The sequence below is a fragment of the Ceratotherium simum genome, chromosome 11 (assembly GCF_057802395.1).
Source record: "Ceratotherium simum simum isolate JZ-2026a chromosome 11, ASM5780239v1, whole genome shotgun sequence".
Classification (NCBI taxonomy): Eukaryota; Metazoa; Chordata; class Mammalia; order Perissodactyla; family Rhinocerotidae; genus Ceratotherium; species Ceratotherium simum.
In genome coordinates, this window is record NC_141910.1 from 68,584,406 (window position 1) to 68,602,446 (window position 18,041).

An 18,041-nucleotide genomic window follows, 5' to 3' on the forward strand; every position below is an offset into this window, starting at 1 on the left:
ATTTGGTTGGTCAGGGCGGAGCTGAGGGACCTGTGATTCATCTTTTACTCCCATGTCTTTCCAGAATGTTGAAATGCTAAGCAGCATGGATTCAGCCTCGGTTCGCATCATCAAGCCCTTTCCTGCCCCCCAGACCCCAGGCCGCCTGCAGCTCCTGCAGCCCACCCCTGTGCTGCCTTCGGTGCCTGTGGCTCCGAAACTGGACCACCAGCGGATGGACACCATCCAGGAAGACCCCAGCACAGACTCGCATGTGGATGAGGATGGCTTTGAGAAGGACCCCTTCCCAAATAGCAGCACAGCTGCCAAGTCGTTTGAGGACCTCACGGACCATCCGGTGACGAGAAGTGAAAAGGCCTCATCCTTTAAGTTGCAGCGTCAGAATCGTGTTGACAGCAAAGAAACTGAGTGCTAGTTTAGGGAGTTATGTTCTAAGCTCTGTGACTCAAGTGTGCAAAACATTTTTATAGATTTGACCTAAAATCACTGCATATACTTTGTGAAGATTTGGGAGAAATAAGGAAGTGACTTCACAGCAGATGCTGGTCATGTGTTCGGACCTTCCTTCACATATGTAATACTTGTGGTTAGGCCTTTTTCCTTTTGGAGAGGTAAGGTGGAATCTAGCTTATTTTGAGGCTTTCAGGTTTTAGTTTTTTTGATCTTTAAAATATCCTTCAACCTGTGGTGCAAAAGCAGAAAATACAGCTGGATTAGGTTATGAATATTTACGTTTTTGTAAATTAACCTTTTATATTGATAACAGCACTGATTAGGGAGATGATCAATTTTTTCTTTTTTATACACTGTAATCCGCTGAATATGAGGAGGCATTTAGCAGTTACTTGTGAGGACAACTGGAACACAGATTTATTTATTTTTTGCCTTCAAGGAAAGACAAAGGAGATAAAACCGAGTTATACATTATCTCCAAAACGTGGATTGTTTCTATGCTATTAGAGCTTTTAGCAGTGGGGAGATTTACACATCTAAATTTAGGAATAATTTGGGTTAATGTTTCTTAATTCTAAGGTTTGTACTTTCTAGAATTAAAACAATCTACCTTATAGTGAGGGTTACAAATAGTAGCCAAATTGCATTTACAGAATCCTGCCAACTGTTTAAGGCCCTAATTTGCTGGGTAGTTTTTCTGTTTTGTATGTATCTTCATGTATCTCTAATAATGTTGCCATGCTCTTAAATTCACCATTCACAAAACCTAAACTACTTCAAAGTAAGAGTGTATGGTCGCCTCTTTTCAAACACTAGTGGCCAAGAGGGTACTGTATCTTACCAAAATAGCAGGTGGTTTTCAGTGGGCTGCAGTGTGACATGCTGCCTCCCTTGGGCCTGGGGCTTCTTCCCCCACACTAACTGATTTCTTAAAAACCCTGTGTATTGACCTGCATGTGGACATCTGCATTCCTTCTTGCTTTAGTGCTTCAGGATTCTGGATGTCTGCATTTACTGTGTGAAGGATAAGACTCATCAGATTAAATCTCTTTAAAATTGTAGTTAAAAGCTTTTTTTCCTTCCTCCTAAGTGCTGAAATGTGCTCACCAGCCAACACATTTTAACTGAGATAATTTATATAAACTTTGAGGGTAATTAACTAAACCTGTGACAAACCGTCTTTTTTCTAAGGATGTTATACAGATACCTGTTACACTAATACTTGAACTTGTACCTTGTGGTATTTGCTGTCTTTTAACTAGTCACAATATTCTTATATTTTAATTACACTTTTGGAATCTGATCTAAGGTGAGTGTGCGTGTATGTATGAGAGTGAAACAGTTCTCAGCTGGATGTAAGAACCATTTTTTATAAAATTGTGACTTTTTAAAAAAACTGTCTTTACCTTTTTTCCGTTTATAGAATTAACAAGCTGCTCAGGGTATATTTTGTAGCCTTGGCACTCATGACACCTGGATCAATCAATAAATATTTATTATCAAAATACAATGTACCTAGGTACAAAGCTTCCCTGAAAAATTCTAATGCTTTTATTAATCTTGGTGGCAGATGTTAGCGTTTTCTTGTTCCAGGGTCATGAGGAAAGGTTTAATCTTGAAACAAAAAATATTCTTTGATTGCTTATCTTGGGATCGTTGCACATCGGTGACTTCTCATTCTGTAAATTAACAGCCAGACTTGGTTTTCTCTGACTGACTAATGATCTCCATCACCAAGAAGACTTAGTTCTGGTTTTGCTTCTGCTACATCTCTCCAGTATGGGAGCAGCAAAGGCAAGGAAGAGACTTTCTTCTCAATCAAAGGCCAAAGATGGGAAAACAAAAACTCATTTCCCTTTGGTGATAAATGTAGTCCATCTGACAAATAGGACGGAAAGTCCTGTAAGAGAGAGAGAACTCACTTAAAAGCATGTAAGTTTTCTAAATGCTGGTGTGTACTATTCTCCCCCGACTGGCAAATCGTCAGCCCCTTGTTTCTAGCACCTGACCAGCAGTCTTCGGGAACTGTAGTAGCATCTGGGTGCTGTTTGCGTTATCTCAGCAAATGCCCACAGGCCCTTTGCAGAGATGTAGATTATCTACATATTATAGACTGAGCTTCATAAAACCTGAGCTGAGACATCGTTCCAGGGCATCAGGTGGAAGAAGAGGCTTCATGAGTGAATATGGTTCATTAATGTAATCAACCAAAACCAAAAAAAAAAAAAAAAGTGTTAAAAGAGCTCAGGGCCCAGTGTGTCAAAATGGCTTTGACTCTTAGTCTAGGTATTAAATTTAGACAAGTTGTTAGGTGGAAAGAACTTGTACCATCCAGCCTAGAAGAACTGCTAGAATACAAGAGTCCAGTCCCCCCCATGCCCTGATCTCAGGAACATTTACCATTAGAGCCCTTTCTCCTTTGGGGAAGCATCTTTTCCCTAAGCAAGCGCACTGCCTCCTATCCTTCATTAGAACCTAGGTGGCCAGCTAGTTGATGACTTTTACAGACTAGGGATTCCCATTCTTTTTTGTGTGTGTGTCTGAGGAAGATCAGCCCTGAGCTAACATCTGTGCCCATCTTCCTCTACTTTATATGGGACGCCGCCATAGCAAGGCTTGGCAAGCAGCGCGTCAGTGCATGCCCAGGATCCAACCTGCGAACTCCAGGCCACCACAGCAGAGTGAGTGCACCTAACTGCTTGCACCACCGGGCCGGCCACATAGGGATTCCCATTCTAACTGCACTTCTCAAGGGCCTTAGTTTTCTCATCTCTTCCGTTCGAGACCATCTGACCTAAAAGGAAAATCCTAGTGTGTTAAATCTAAAAGGACTTTGTAAGAACAGCTCGCCCAATAGTTTGCAGTTTCCTTTAGTGGCACAACTTTTCCAAACCACCTCAGATGGAAGTTGAACGCAGACAAAAACAGAACTCCAGATGCTATCCCCTTTAGCACTCAAGCTGCTCCTGAGCTGGGAACCCACGAAGGGGTCAAGTCTAGTCAAGGTTTCAGAGCAAGACTGAAACACAAGTTTTCACTTCTCTGGGTAAACACCCCAGGGTGGCACTGCTGGGTCCTAGATAAGTGTGTGTAACTGTACAGGAAACTGTCAGGCTGTCTTTCTGAGTGGCTGTACCATTCTCCACAGGGACCAGCCTTTTACTTTTTTTATTTATAAGGGGCTTTCTGGCTTCAAAACAGACTTATTTAAATAGAACTACATATCTCAAAATAGCAATTTTAGCTAATACCATATTATTAAATTCATTGTTTTGCCTGTTAACGAGTTTTAATTTCCCCCCACTCCATATTATAAAAGAACTTGGCTTGGATGTTCTTAAATATGAACCAGTTATTGCTCATTTATTTCACTACACGCTAACAGTGTGATGCAAGCTGTTGAATGCAGCTAAGGAGCAAGGCTGAATAAGGTGCTGCGTCTGCAAGCTGTCCCGGAGCCTCTCCAGCTCCTCCCCTCCACCCGACTTGTTTTAATGGGTGAAAGAGACAACTATCTTACCTTCCCACGGCTGCTCTAGGCAGAACCACACATGGCTGGGTCACTTCTGTGGGATCTACTCACCCTGACAGGACCAAGCAAGCCACCATACCTGACTGTCCTTCTGCATCAGGGTCCACAAGTCAAGCACATCAGTCCCACAGTCTTGGGCTACTCGTAAACAGGCACTGGCATATTCACCAACAACCAAGTTCAGGCGATTTAATTTGCAACCTATTGATGAGAGAAAATCCAGGTGGCAACTGATAAACCCAAGTCCTGGTCCTTGTGCAGGTTCTACTGACCTGGATGGTTTCTCAGTTCAAGTAAACAGACATGGACTTATGGACCCAACTCAGGCCAGCCATGGGGGGTGGGGAACACAAGGATACTAGTGTGCTGCTCTGCCTAGTGCAGGACCAAGCACCACGGAGACAAGGGAGCCATTAGTGGTCACCGCAGTGGGCCATTCTAAGGGCACTGTGAACAGAGGTCCAGAGGCAGGAGAGGCCTAGGGGCTAAAGTGCAGGCCAGAGGTGAATGGAGTTGGACTGGTGGCTAGTAAGGGGTATGTTGGAGAGGAATGTTGTCCTGAGACTCCTGAGTTTTTATAGGTAATGAGAAGCCACTGCAATATAGTGGAAAAATCATTTGTAGACTTTCAACCAGAGGAGGTGAGAGCTGGAAGGGACCACAGAGGTCGCTTAGGCTAACTTGGGGGTTTGCAACCTTTCTCTGCAAAAGGCTGGATAGTAAATATTTTAGGCTTTGCGGGCATATGGTCTATGCTGGCAACTATTGAACCCTGCCACTGTAGTTCACAACTAGCCACAGACCACACATAAAAAGTCGGCCTGGCTGTCTCCCAACAGAACTTTATTCGTTGTAGCCGTGGGCCATAGTTTGCCAACCTCCAGTCTAATGCAGTGATTCTCAAACTTGAACATAATCAGAATCACCTGGAGGACTTACTGGGCTTCACCCCTAGAGTTCTGATCTAGCAGGTCTGGGATGAGTCCAAGAATTTGCAGTTCTACCAAGTCCCCAGGTGATGTTGACCTGCTAATCTAGGACCAGACAAGAACCACACATGGTCTGATGGCTCACAAACCTGGCTAAAACTAAAGTAATCAATATGTTTTACAGCAGCAATACATGCACATCTATATAAGCAAAAAAGTCTCACAAAACAGCGCCCACTGCCTTCTAGATACATTTGTTTTTAATGGAATAGAATTAAGAAATCGGTAACTCACTTGGTTTTATGATCCATGGATGGGTTGTGACCTGCAATTTGAAAAGCATTAATGCAGTTCTAACTTGCACACCTCTGGTCATCCAGGCTTAGCATGAACGTTTCCTGCAACAATGGACTTACTAACTCATGAGCAATCGCTGATGCAAGGCAGAACACTTAGGAGCTAAAATCTGCCTCAGATGACGCCCACTGGGGGTCCTCACTTTGCCCTCTGGAGCTGACAACAGTGTTTAATTCATCCTTCTGTGACAGCACCCTTCAAATATCTGACGACAGCTGACCTGGCTCCCTCCTCCCTATATATTCTTCTCTCCATGGTAAACTTTCCCTATTTACCTCCTTTGAGGAGCTTTCCTCGACATCTCTGGATTCTGCTTGGGTACTTTCAATAGATCTTTATTAATACCTCTATTATACCATTTATTACACTGCTGCAAATATCTGTTTACGTGACTGTCTCCCTCACTAGCCCAACAGGCAGGAACTGGGTTCTAGTCATTTCTGTATGCTGAGCATCTGGCCAGGTCCTGGCATAGTATATAAAGGTGCAAAGATGAACAGTTTGTGGGGACAAAAGTGCCTCTGGTGGTACCGAGGCAGAAGCCTGGTGTTGGCACGCCCAAGAGCTGCATTCAGTCACTCAGTCACAAGTGAAGTGGAAGCGCCCTTGCACTTGAGTGCCTCTGTGCCTGTGAGCCTGCAGAGGAGCCTTTGCTTTTGGGGAAATAGAAAAGTCCCATTGCTGAAGGGAGGTGTCACAGGCGAGGGAGGCGAGGCAAGGCAAGGGAGGCAAGGCAAGGCAGAGTGGAGGAGGGCCATGTACAGACGGAAATGGGCAACCAGGTGCAGTAAAGTCCCACTGCTGTAAAGTCAGGAAAACACCCCAAATGTGGACTTCAGTGCCAAAGCGCATACACATCCTGGGCCTCAGCACCACGCAGGGAACTGCAGTTTATCTGACTTTTCTGAGGCTCGCTCGTCCAAAGCGAGAATCCCTCTTCTATGTCAAAAAGCTCTCGAGTGTGACGTGATGAAAGGTATACATGTTCTGTTTAACTTCTACTGATGGAAAACATAAACGATATGGATTTACAGAGCCCTGAAACCTGAGGCCCACAGACTGGAAACCACTGTGCCATCTAAGGTCGTCTCGGGGCACTCACAGAAGGTCTGGTAAGACTGTGCTGGCGGTGTTTACCCTGCATGAGGCACTCCTTCTCCCACGCGGTCTCACAGAGAGGGGGCGGAGTGATGAGAATGACCCTGTTCTCAGGGACATCCACAGACTTCAGGTACTGCACCATGCTCTTTAAATTCGAGACGTACTCATCCAGAGGGATGTGTTGCTTGGGGTTCTCATCTGTTCAGGAGGAACACGATACTTCAGAAAGAGAAGGGGGAAGAATTCAAGTACAGGGTTCTTCGTAAAACAGACTTCAAAGGCTCTGGCTCGGGGCCTTGTGAGTACTCTCGTCTTTTCTCCTCTAGTGGCCACGCTGTTATTAATGGATTGGGCTGAATTTGTAAAGGAACAGCAGCCCAGGCTGTGGGGGCAGACTGCCCAGGCTCTCTCCTCGCTCGTCACTAACCAGCTCCATGCCCTTGGATGAACGCTCCACCTTTCTGTACCTCAGTTTCCTTACTGATAAAATGAGGATGATAATAGGGTCTACCTCATGGGGTTGTTGTGAAAATTAAGTTAGCAAAGTGTGTACGGCACTTAGAGCAAGAGGCCTGCCACAAAGGAAGCACTTGGCAAGTAAATGTCAGCTATTGCCACTACTGCTACTATGGCTGCAAAGGATCATTTCTGGATGGGCTCACACGTGGGTATTACAAGGCTCAGTGCAGGCCTTTTGCAAGCCACATGTAAGTACAATTATAGGAGAAAAATAAAATCATTCATGATCCTACCACCCAGAAAACCACTGTTAGCACTTGGATGTACTTCTTTCCAGTCTTTTCCATGTAGATATGTATACTCAAAAAAAAAGATCACACTGAAGATATACGACCATACCATGCTTTTTTCACATAACGTTTTGAGCATCTGTGTCCATGTAAACAAAACATGGTGTTTAGTTGTAGGGTGACCACAACTGATGCTTCTACTTCCTTACTATGCAGCATTCTAATTTTTTGCTATTGTAAATAACAAGGGATAGAAATCTTTGCACATGTACCTGGCTGCATTACTGAGTATTTCCTTAGGCTGGGTTTCTAGACGAGGGAAGTCTCTTGCTGATTGCCACCAAAGAGCTTTCCAGAAAGATTACAACAGGTTTCCCCAGCAGTAAGGTAAGCAAGTGCCCATCTTATTCCACACTTGTCAGCTGTTAAGTATCATTGCTTAAAACTGCTTTCCTATTTGAGAGTCAAAAACCAAAATTCCTTGTTTTAATTTGCATTTTTTGGATAATTGAAGTTTTTACGCATTTTCAAACATGTATTGGCTGTTAAATTTCTCCTTTTGTGAATTATCTGTTCCTGCCTTTGCCTATTTTTTATCAGAGTTAATATTTTTCTAATTGATTTCTACATTAATGACATGAACCTTTTGTCTGCCATATTTTTGCCAATATTTTCCTCAATGTGTCTTTTTTTACAGTTTTTTTGACATAAGCTATTTTATTTTATTTTTTAAAAGGTAGGTGTACTTTCTTTTTTTTAATTTTATTTATTTTTCCCCCAAAGCCCCAGTAGATAGTTGTATGTCATAGCTGCACATCCTTCCAGTTGCTGTATGTGGGACATGGCCTCACCATGGCCAGAGAAGCGGTGCGTCGGTGCGCGCCCGGGATCCGAACCTGGGCCGCCAGCAGTGGAGCGCGTGCACCTAACTGCTAAGCCACGGGGCCAGCCCGACATAAGCTATTTTAAATTTATTTCATAAACCTATATTTTTTCCTTTGCAATTTCCTTGCAATTGATTTTATGCTTAGAAAGTGTTTTTCCTTGTCCTAAATTTGATAAAAATTCACCTTTTTAAAAACTTCTATTTGGGGGGGTTTTTCTTACAGTTTTTGGTATAAGAAGTAAATGAAGATCTGACTCATCCAAACAGTTAACTTACAGTCTCTACTAATACCTGTCATTTATATCATCTTTTTCATAGGTGGCAGGAATTCCTTGCACCGCAGTTGGCAGTTGTTCCTTTATCTCCAGGCTCACCTGAGATGGCCCCCACAGTGTGCCTGTGAAGAGCAGACCATGCCACTGCTGGGAGGGAAGTCGGGGCCGGAAGAAACCTCTGGCAGCTGACTAGCCAACTTTCCAAAATAAAGGTTGACTTTTCTCCTTTTTTTTTTTTAAAGATTTTATTTATTTATTTTTTCCCCCCAAAGCCCCAGTAGATAGTTGTGTGTCACAGCTGCACATCCTTCTAGTTGCTGCATGTGGGACGCGGCCTCAGCATGGCCGGAGAAGCAGCGCGTCGGTGCGAGCCCGGGATCCGAACCCGGGTCGCCAGCAGTGGAGCGCGCTCACTTAACCACCAAGCCACGGGGCCGGCCCTGACTTTTCTCCTTTATCCCTGCAGAGGGCTCTCCTTTCAAGAGTAGGAAGGGAAGAGAGAAAGGCCTTCGCATGGCCAGTTTTTCCTCTAGTCACAGCAGTAATTCTCCGGAAAACACGGAGAGATGTCTCCTGTTACAAACCCGTTTACCGTCACCCAGGATTCAAGTCTGCACCGGGTCAGGGGGCTGTTGCCCTGAGCGCCTTTGCCATCAGTGTGATCCACACTGCAAGGCGGACAATTTGAGCCCTCTGCTGCCAACTACGTCAACTAAAGAGGAAAAACATTAGAAATTTAGCAGAGCAGTACAGGATTCTAGAAAACATTACAGTGTTGGAAATTTTAGGTCTGCCAACAACCCAGGCATGTAGAAAATAAGTTGGGAATAAAATCCAGTGACATTAAAGCCAGAAGAAATACACATAAGTAAACTCAAGGAATTCATTATAAATTTGGCAAAACTATCTACTGGGAGATAAGTAAACAGTTGAAAAAGGTATATAAAATTAAGTTTGCTGTAATGTAAAAACAATTAAAAATGAACTAGGAAAACACAAAAATCCTTTTACCTTTTAATGCACTGTCATTGGCACCAAAGAAAATTGTAACTGCTACTGGGTTGTCCAAACTGTTGCCTTTCCGGATTAATCTTGGAAGGATAATTTTGGCCCATCTGGTATTGTAACCTGAAAATCCACGATTCAGAACATCACATCTTCTGAAAAGAAAAATTTTAAGAGGATGAATTGTGGGCAAAGAACTGTTTCCAGTTCCCTGTAGCAACCTTTAGTGAGGGTGTGCTCTGCAGGTTTGTAATACCCTGCTGATGCCACATGGCTCTGATGCTGCCCAGGTTTCACTCTGACAAGAGCAATAACATAAAGCATGCTAGTCCTCCTTAAGCTGTTCCAAGACAGAGGTAAATCTATCACATTCCTCAACGGGAGCGGTTATGAATACTCACAAAGGGGCTATGATTTAGTCTGCAGACTAGCTGATTTCATGCACAGTCAGTGGGGTAATTTTAAAATGGAGTTCACAGCACACAGGTATTAATCTGAGCAAGTATCTTAGGTAGAAGGTCACTGATAAGCTGGAACTCATATATAACAATCGTTTGTTTAGCTTGGGCTAAGTGTACAGAATATTTTTGAGACTTTTTAATAGACCATTTTTTTTAGAGGAGTTTCAGGTTTACAGCAAAATTGAGCAGAAGGTACAGAGATTTCCGATATACCCTGTGCCCCAACTCATCCACAGCCTCCTCCACTATCAACATTCCCCACCAGGGGCCAGCCTGGTGGCGCAGTTGTTAAGTGCACGCTCCGCTGCAGCAGCCCGGGGTTCGCAGGTTCGGACCCTGGGTGCACACTGACGCACCGCTTGTCAAGCCATGCTGTGGCAGCGTCCCATATAAAGTGAAGGAAGATGAGGCAAGGATGTTAGCCCAGGGCCAGTCTTCCTCAGCAAAAAAAAGTGGAGGATTGGCATTGGATGTTAGCTCAGGGCTGGTCTTCCTCACAAAGAATTTAAAAAACTGGGCCGGCCCCATGGCTTAGTGGTTAAGTGCGCATGCTCCGCTGCTGGCAGCCCAGGTTCGGATCCCGGGCGCGCACCAACGCACCGCTTCTCCGGCCATGCTGAGGCTGCGTCCCACATACAGCAACTAGAGGGATGTGCAGCTATGACATACAACTATCTACTGGGGCTTTGGGGGAAATAAATAAATAAAGTTAAAAAAAAAATTAAAAAAATAAAAAATATAAATAAAAAACATCCCCCACCAGAGTGGGACATTTGTTACAAGTGATAAACCTACATTGACACATCATTATCACACAATGGTTTTGTTTTGATTCAATAATTTAGTAAATATATTAGTTGTGTTTCAGTTTAAAGCAGTTCATTAACAGGTATTTTTTTCCTTCTTAAAAATATATGATTTGACTCACAGTACTATAGGGTATAATGAAAAACCAAACTACGGATCTTGAGCTGGTTGCCTGGGTTTGTATCCCAGCTCCTCACTCAGCTGTGACCCTGGGAATGTCTATAGATGTTTAACGTGGTCAATAAGGGCCAGCCTGGTGATGCAGTGGTTAAGTTCGTGCACTCTGCTTCAGTGGCCCAGGGGTTCTTGGGTTCGGATCCCGGGTGTGGACCTACACACTGCTTATCAAGCCATGCTGTGGCAGGCATCCCACATATGAAATAGAGGAAGGTGGGCACAGATTTTAGCTCAGGGCCAATCTTCCTCAGCAAAAAGAAAAAAAAAAGCTGACTAGCCATTTTCAAGACTCCACTTACAATACTTTAAAATGGAATACTCTCGAATTTGGACAAGGTGAGTCTGTCTTACATCCATCCAATGGTTTAAGTCACTACAGCACTTGAAAAACAAAAGGCAAAACTGCTTCCTCCGTAAGGCCCCTGTGATGCAGCAGTAATACCGCAAGGCCTGGAATCAGAGCGGCCAAGGCCCGCATCGTACCACCAGTGACTAGCAATGAGGCCTTGGCCATTTACTCAATTCCTCTGAGCCTCAGTCTCCCAAATGTACAAGATGAACACTAATACCTAATCTGGCAGGTTGTGCGAAGATTAAAAAAAGTAATGTAGTGGCCAGACAGATGTAAGGAGCTCAATAAATGGCAGCCATAATAGATTTAAAGAAATCATAAGGCTGTGAACCAGGAAAAAAGTGCTGGTGAGGCCCAGGGTTGAAACTGTTAAGGCTCCCTTCTGAGGGGGGAAGAATGTCTGAACGTCTCTGGAATGAACAATCAATAGTGCCCAAGTTATTTAAAAGGCTAAAGAAACTGGAAAATTAAGAAAGGCTTTTACTTAAATTCATGCCTAATAACAGGTATTTAAGTTCAGATGAAGATGGGAAAAGGATAAGAACTATCTAAGATGCCTTCCAAAACATCTGTGCTCTGTAAGACTGTCTTCCAGAAAAAGTGTAAATTAGGTGTTTTACAAATGGCAACAGGCAAGGGCATATCTTTAAAAGCAAACAGCAGAAGCATTTTAAAAACTGAAAAAGGTGAGTTTATTCTAACTCCTTCAAACCAAGTATTTTTGATTAAAGAAATACTTGGATAAGGCTAAAAAAATTGATGAAAATAATCAATAAATTTTAAAATCATTTAAATGGATTTAGAATTGTTAAAATGCTTTTGTAATGAGTATACAAAGATCTTATTTAAAGCTAAAACTCAGGGCCGGCCTGGTGGCATAGCGGTTAAGTGCGCATGCTCCGCTTCGGCGGCCTGGGGTTGGCAGGTTTGGATCCCGAGCACACACTCACACATCGCTTGTCAAGCCATGCTGTGGCAGGTGTCCCATATAAATGAGAGGAAGATGGGCAGATGTTAGCCCAGGGCCAGTCTTCCTCAGCAAACAAAAAAGAAAAAGAGGAGGATTGGCATCAGATGTTAGCTCAGGGGTAGTCTTCCTCACACACAAAAAAAATTAAAAAAATAAAGCTAAAACTTAGGGTCCGGCCCGGTGGCATAGTAGTTAAGTTCGCCCGTTCTGCTTTGGTGGCCCGGGGGTTCGAGGGTTTAGATCCTGGGTGCCGACCTACTCACTGCTCATCAAGCCATGCTGAGGTGGCGTCCCACATAGAAGAGCTACAGCTCTACAACTATGATACACAACTATATGCTGGGGCTTTGGGGAGAAAGAAGAAAAAGAGGAAGCTTGGCAACAGATCTTGGCACAGGGCCAATCTTCCTCAAAAAAAAAAGGTATTAAAAAAAGCTAAAACTTAAAGATATCACTATGGGAAACAATTATATATTTTAAATTTATTACTATCCATCTAGGCAGTACAGAAGGGCAGTTACAGTGGGGTATCTCTTCATAACTTTAAAACTCGGAAACTAGGTTAAATGGAAGCACTATGAATCAGTTCAGGGCTGTGCACTGGCTGAAGCAGACGCTGGGGCCCAGGTCCTTTAGCATTAGCTCAAGACTGAACATGTCCATCAAAAGGGCAGCTGCGCAGTGTGGAACAGCAAGAAGCGTCTGTTCTGATGCTAAAAAAGGAGGGTGGACTTGGATTGTCTGGTCCCTCAGCAGTGAATGCAGATGATGCCGGTCAACCCTCCAGCGTCCCTATGTCCCTTGGCTCCCCACACAGCCTCCCAGTTTCTCACGTAGATCTGCCTGTTGGAAGAACATGGGCTCAGTATGCCAGTGTGTGTGTTCCACGCTGCCTGGGTTCTATCTTTTGTTCCCTTGGGGCATCTGAGTTCCTAATAGGCTCCTGTGAGCTTGGTTGAGGCGAGTGCGCCCAGGAGAGGGAGGCATTCTCTGCGGTGGAGCCAGAACAGGGGAGAATTCACCCAGGTGAGGCCTCCTTGTGGGGTCAGCTGACAGCCACTCAGCTTTGTGCTTTGTGCCTCAACAAGATGTTACATAGATCTTAAGAAGTTACATGGCGCCTGCCCCATGGCTTAGCAGTTAAGTGCGCGCACTCCGCTGCTGGCGAACCGGGTTCGGATCCCGGGCGTGCACCGACACACTGCTTCTCCGGCCATGCTGAGGCCGCGTCCCACATACAGCAACTAGAAGGATGTACAGCTATGACATACAACTATGTACTGGGGCTTTGGGGGAAAAAATAAATAAATAAAAATTAAAAAAAAAAAGTTACATAAATAAGGCTTAGCAGACCATACACTATCTACAACTTTGTCTCTTCCTGTAATTACTCTCAATTCTGAAAAATAACTAGTTTCTAATTAAGTGGTCTTCTAGCAATCACACCTCTAAACTATCAATTGACAAGATTTTAGTACTAAAAATATTAACTATTTATGAAACATTTACATGTTGGTGAAACATTCGAAATGCCTGGAGTTTTTCAGGCAATTTGAATAATTATTTAGCTTTTTGAGATCTTCTACTTGTTCAGAAAAGGTTAATGGACTAATTAAACAGAAACTGGATTACTAAAAATAAAAGCTAATATTTACTGAGCACTTATGTCCCAGGCACCTGACTAAGCAAGCACACATTAGCTCATTCCCCCCCACCTATTATAGCTATTATAATCCTCCCATTTTACAGAAAAGAAAATTGAGGAATGAAATAATACTTTCATGTTTTTAGATTAAGTCCACTTAAATAGAGAAAGGATTCTGGAACAGAAAAAGCTGGAGGGTTAATATTTCATTTCCAGTTTAGGGGATAAAAATGAAGGAGAAAGTAAAGACATTTTAAAGCACATTTCAAATTTAGAAATAACTTAAAAGATATTTTCTTGGTGTGTTAATTATACTGATGAAGAAAATTATCAAGTAATGATAAGCTGGTAGTAGATGCAGTTTATTATTTCTTCTAAAGGAGGAAAAGACAAAACTCCTGCCCATCAGTTTACTGATACCCCAAAGACAAATACTCATGTCTACTGTTTTTTTTTAATACACATTCCTAGGCCTCTCCTCTGGTGGGAATCAGGTATGAAGCAAAGCCCAGGAATCTGCATCTTATTTATTTATTTTTTGAGAAAGATTGGCCCTGTGCTAACATCTGTTGCCAATCTTCCTTTTTCTCCCCAAAGCCCCAGTACATAGTTGTGTATCACAGTGGTAGAGCTGTAGCTCTTCTATATGAGACGCTGCCTCAGCATGGCTTGATGAGCAGTGAGTAGGTCCTCGCCCAGGCGAACCCTGGGCGGCCAAAGTGGAACACCCGAACTTAACAGCTACGCCACCAGGCCAGCCCCTCATGTCTACTGTTTTTAATGTGGAAAATATTTATTTTTTAACCTCTTGAACTGGGACATTACTTCCCTTTTAATGACTTCCTTAGCATATGATTAAATTGTTTGACACATAAAATACCAAAATCATCACTATTTCTGATATATTTTATAAACAGCATTTGGGGGAAAAATTATCCAAAAATGAATCCAACTTTGGCTTAAGAATGTATTTTACTTTCTTTCAGTTGAACTCACTAATCATTTAAATCACATCCACCATAATAACTCAAAAAGAACTTTTCTTTTTTATGTGGTGAATAGCCGAATTTATTGGATCCAAACCCCTAATGTATCTTTCACAACTTTTAGGGTTTGATTTTGCACAGTGGCGAAGCTTTTACTGAACCCTGAGTGCCAGCCCTTCCTCCTCCTCTCCCTCAACCCTGCATATTCACTAACTAGGGGAGGCCAGCAAAAACGAACAAGGCAGGACTTACTGTTTGAAACTGCATCCTTCACCCTCTCTTCTCCTGAGATGCTATTACATTTCCCATCAATAAACACTCAAGAATCAATCTAGAACTATTCTCACCTGACCAACTTGTCAGCCAGTGATGCTCCCCATCCACCCTGCTGGAAAGAAAACTGAAGAAAGAAAAGCGCATTACTACTTATGAGCGTAACTAGCACATTTTCATAAGGCACATTTTGGTCAGCAACTCTGGTGTTCTCTTTGCACTCCCCGGCTCCTGGGCCCTGACCGTCCGCTTTGCTCAGAGGTCACTTCAGGGGTTTCTCCGCGGCACCTCAGCAGCACTCTGGAAATAAGGGAAGGCTTCTTCCCGATGAACTGGATTTGAGCCCGCCATCTGCATGTTTTTGAGACCTAATATTACAGGCACTGTTATCTAGAACACCTACTTCAATCTGTGTACGAGAGAGAAAAGCCCCCGTACGTCAGGAAATGAAGTCCATGCTTTACTGCTTCTCCGTAGTCGGCACACCGAATAAGGAAATTAATCACAGAACTGAGAGTGAACACTTTTTTGATACACATTCCCATGGAATTTGGAAAGCCCTTACTGCTCTAGATGCCTAAAAGTAATGTTACCAATTATTGGCACATTCCTAGAAAACTGGTTTAGGAAGTCACATCCGAATGTGAGAAAAATAAGAAAAAAAATCCCCAAAACACCATGGGAAAGCAATTTTTAAAATGTACTCCTCCCTCTCTGAAGTAAGAACATATGTTTTTCCTTAATATGAGCTGAAATGATCTTGGGTGAGAAGACGGCCTTCTGTTTTTTACTCTTCGAGGCACCTGTTTCAAGACGGACCTGCCCCAGCAGGGGAGCGCAGGGGCGAAGCGGGGGCGCGTGCCCTGCAGGCACGGGCTGCAGCAACAGCGCAGGGAGCGACGCGGCCGCCACCGCGCTCGGTGCGGGGCCTCCCGGGAGGCTCCGCGCGGGTACCAGGCAGTGTTCGCGGAAGAGCAGTGCCACCGACGAGGAAGCACCAGGAGGAAAACAACTCGCCTCGTACCAGCTCTTCCTAAAAGCCCTACGACAAAGGACGCGGAGGACAGAGCAGCGCACGCAGGGTCCGTCCGTCCCAGGGCGGGGCCCGGCCAGGTCCCTTCCCGCGCCTCGGCTCGTCCGGAAAGCAGGGCACCCCTCCGAGGAGGCGCACGTGTGAGCGAGCACCGCGTGACCCGTGCCGTCACCGCGGGGACGTCACTGTCCCTGAGGCTGCGAACAGGCAGAAACGGGACCCACTGCCAGGGTGTGACCACGGGACGGAGCGGCTGGGACCCGACGGTCCTGTGAGGTCCCTCGGGGGCGCCCAGCCGTGGGGCGCCTCCGCGGGGGAGCGGGGTGCAGGGCGGCGGCTCCGCAGCCTCGGGACAGACGGGAGACACCGGGGCGGGGAGAGCGGGCCCGCAGCCCGTGAGGAAGCCGGGCTCCCGCGGGGGCGTCGCCGGGGGCCTGAGGCCGCGGCCGAGGACGCCCGAGAGACGGGCCGTTTGAATCCGACGGGGCCGGCGGCGCTACCTGGGTGATGGAGTCTCCGAAGAGCAACACCCGCGGCCACAGCAGAGAGCTCCCGCAGCCCGCCGCCTCGCACAGCGCCATGGCGCGGCCAGCGGGGGCGGGGCAGACCGGATATCCGGCGGGCGGCGGGCGGCGGGGGCGGGGCCGCCCAGGTCTGGGAGGCGCCTGCGCGCTCCGATGCCTTCCTGTCTCCTGCACCTGTTGGGGGCTCTTCGTCCCGGGTTCCTGTCGCCGCCGGGGCTCCTCGGGCGGGCCCCGGCAGTGGCCAACCGGTCATTTTTAGGACACGTGACAGCTGTTGCCTCTGGGACAGCCCCGCCTCCTGCGTTCATTCGCTCTTCCCTCCTGAGTTTTTAGCAGCGGGGCGCACACGGCGCCCCCCGGGAGAGACCCAGGGGTGGCGCACCTCCCCGCCCTCTGCCGGTGTCGCCGTCAGTTCCCCAGATGGAAACCAGCCCCGAAAGGAGAGCGATGTGGCGCCAGCGCCACCCACCGCTCCAAGGCGGGTTCACATGTTTCAGCAAATGGCGAGTGTGAAGAAGGAACCGCAGGAAGGACTTCCAAGGGATCCATTCATCCCACAACCGTCTCTTGGAAATAAAACTTATTTCCTCAGCCATTTATCGGAGGTTTTGACTTCTGTTCAAGAAAAACTTACTCATGACATTTGCTAGTGACAGTGAGGCTGACTATTCACGGACTACTGCGATGGGGTTTTGCAGTAGGGGAGAGCGATTAGGCTCAACCTGAACACAGTAAAGGAAAGTGGGGATTTATAGCCAGGAGCAGGGTGAGGGGTCAGGTGGATGTAAAATTACTAAGAGGTAGGGCAATTCTTTGCTAAAGTGACCTAACGGGACTCTTGCTGAAGGCGGGCCAGATGATCAGCTATCAGCTGGTGGGGGATGAGGATTTGAGCAGATATCCAGGGGGATCAGACCGAGGATGGGGGATTTCGCTAGGTTGACTCAGCAGGAGTCTTGCTAAAACTGGACCAAAGGGGCAAAGGACAGAGCCCAAGGTGGGGGCCTAGTCAGAGAAGACTCAGAGGAGCCTGGCTCAGGTTTGTTCAAAGGCGAGTCCTTGTCACCCCAACCATGGCACGAAGTGTGACAGCCTTAATGAAAAACGGGCCGGAAGGATGTCCTCAAACAGCTGAGCTTCAGGTGAAAACCAGAAGAGCAAGGGGAGCAGTGCACACTGGAAATCGTGTGGCTGGACGCAGGCTGTCAGGAGAATGGCTGGAGCTGGAGACGCAGGTAGGGTGATAGAGTGTGACCACATCTTCAGGGTGGTAGTTCCCTGGCTTCATCTGGGGAGCTTTGAAAATATGTGCTGATACAGGACCCTCACTCCAGACTAACTTCTTTTTTTTGCGTGTGTGTAAGATCAGCCCTGAGCTAACACCCATGCTAATCCTCCTCCTCTTGCTGAGGAAGACTGGCTCTGAGCTAACATCTATTGCCAATCCTCCTCCTTTTTTTTCCCCAAAGCCCCAGTAGATAGTTGTGTGTCATAGTTGCACATCCTTCTAGTTGCTGTATGTGGGA

General features: G+C 45.7%; 2 protein-coding genes across 7 annotated transcripts in view; one reads left to right on the forward strand and one right to left on the reverse strand.

Annotated features, from left to right (window-relative positions):
* Positions 1 to 1,963, forward strand: part of ADAM17 (ADAM metallopeptidase domain 17) — a 59,146-nt gene extending 57,183 nt beyond the window's left edge. For all 3 annotated transcript variants that reach the window (XM_004436455.3, XM_087437179.1, XM_087437180.1), the window contains one exon: positions 65 to 1,963. In XM_004436455.3, coding sequence (XP_004436512.1) covers positions 65 to 415 — 351 coding nt within the window. In that variant the 3' untranslated portion in view covers positions 416 to 1,963. The remainder of the gene's footprint in view (positions 1 to 64) is intronic.
* IAH1 (isoamyl acetate hydrolyzing esterase 1 (putative)) lies at positions 1,932 to 16,838 on the reverse strand. 4 transcript variants are annotated; one of them, XM_087437184.1, is made up of 7 exons: positions 16,492 to 16,596; positions 15,033 to 15,085; positions 9,294 to 9,439; positions 6,374 to 6,570; positions 5,209 to 5,239; positions 4,065 to 4,186; positions 1,932 to 2,353 (listed from the first exon to the last, which is right to left on the reverse strand). In XM_087437184.1, the coding sequence occupies exons 1-7, from the start codon at positions 16,570 to 16,572 to the stop codon at positions 2,171 to 2,173; spliced, it is 813 nt and encodes a 270-aa protein (XP_087293310.1). In that variant the 5' UTR covers positions 16,573 to 16,596; the 3' UTR covers positions 1,932 to 2,170. The 4 variants fall into 4 exon arrangements, with proteins under 4 accessions (XP_087293310.1, XP_087293309.1, XP_004436511.1 ...); XM_087437183.1 differs by having other exon boundaries at positions 9,294 to 9,442; XM_004436454.3 differs by lacking the exon at positions 5,209 to 5,239 and having other exon boundaries at positions 6,409 to 6,570; positions 9,294 to 9,442.
* Positions 16,839 to 18,041: the final 1,203 nt, after the last annotated feature.

Excerpts from the sequence above, each read along its gene's own strand:
- IAH1 (XM_087437182.1), bottom strand. The coding sequence starts at position 16,823 with ATGAACGCAGGAGGCGGGGCTGTCCCAGAGGCAACAGCTGTCACGTGT. Across the intron at positions 9,443-16,491 it reads TCGGAGACTCCATCACCCAG|AAGATGTGATGTTCTGAATC; the intron begins GTAGCGCCGCCG and ends TTTTCTTTTCAG. Across the intron at positions 2,354-4,064 it reads TGATGCAGAAGGACAGTCAG|GACTTTCCGTCCTATTTGTC; the intron begins GTATGGTGGCTT and ends TCTCTCTTACAG.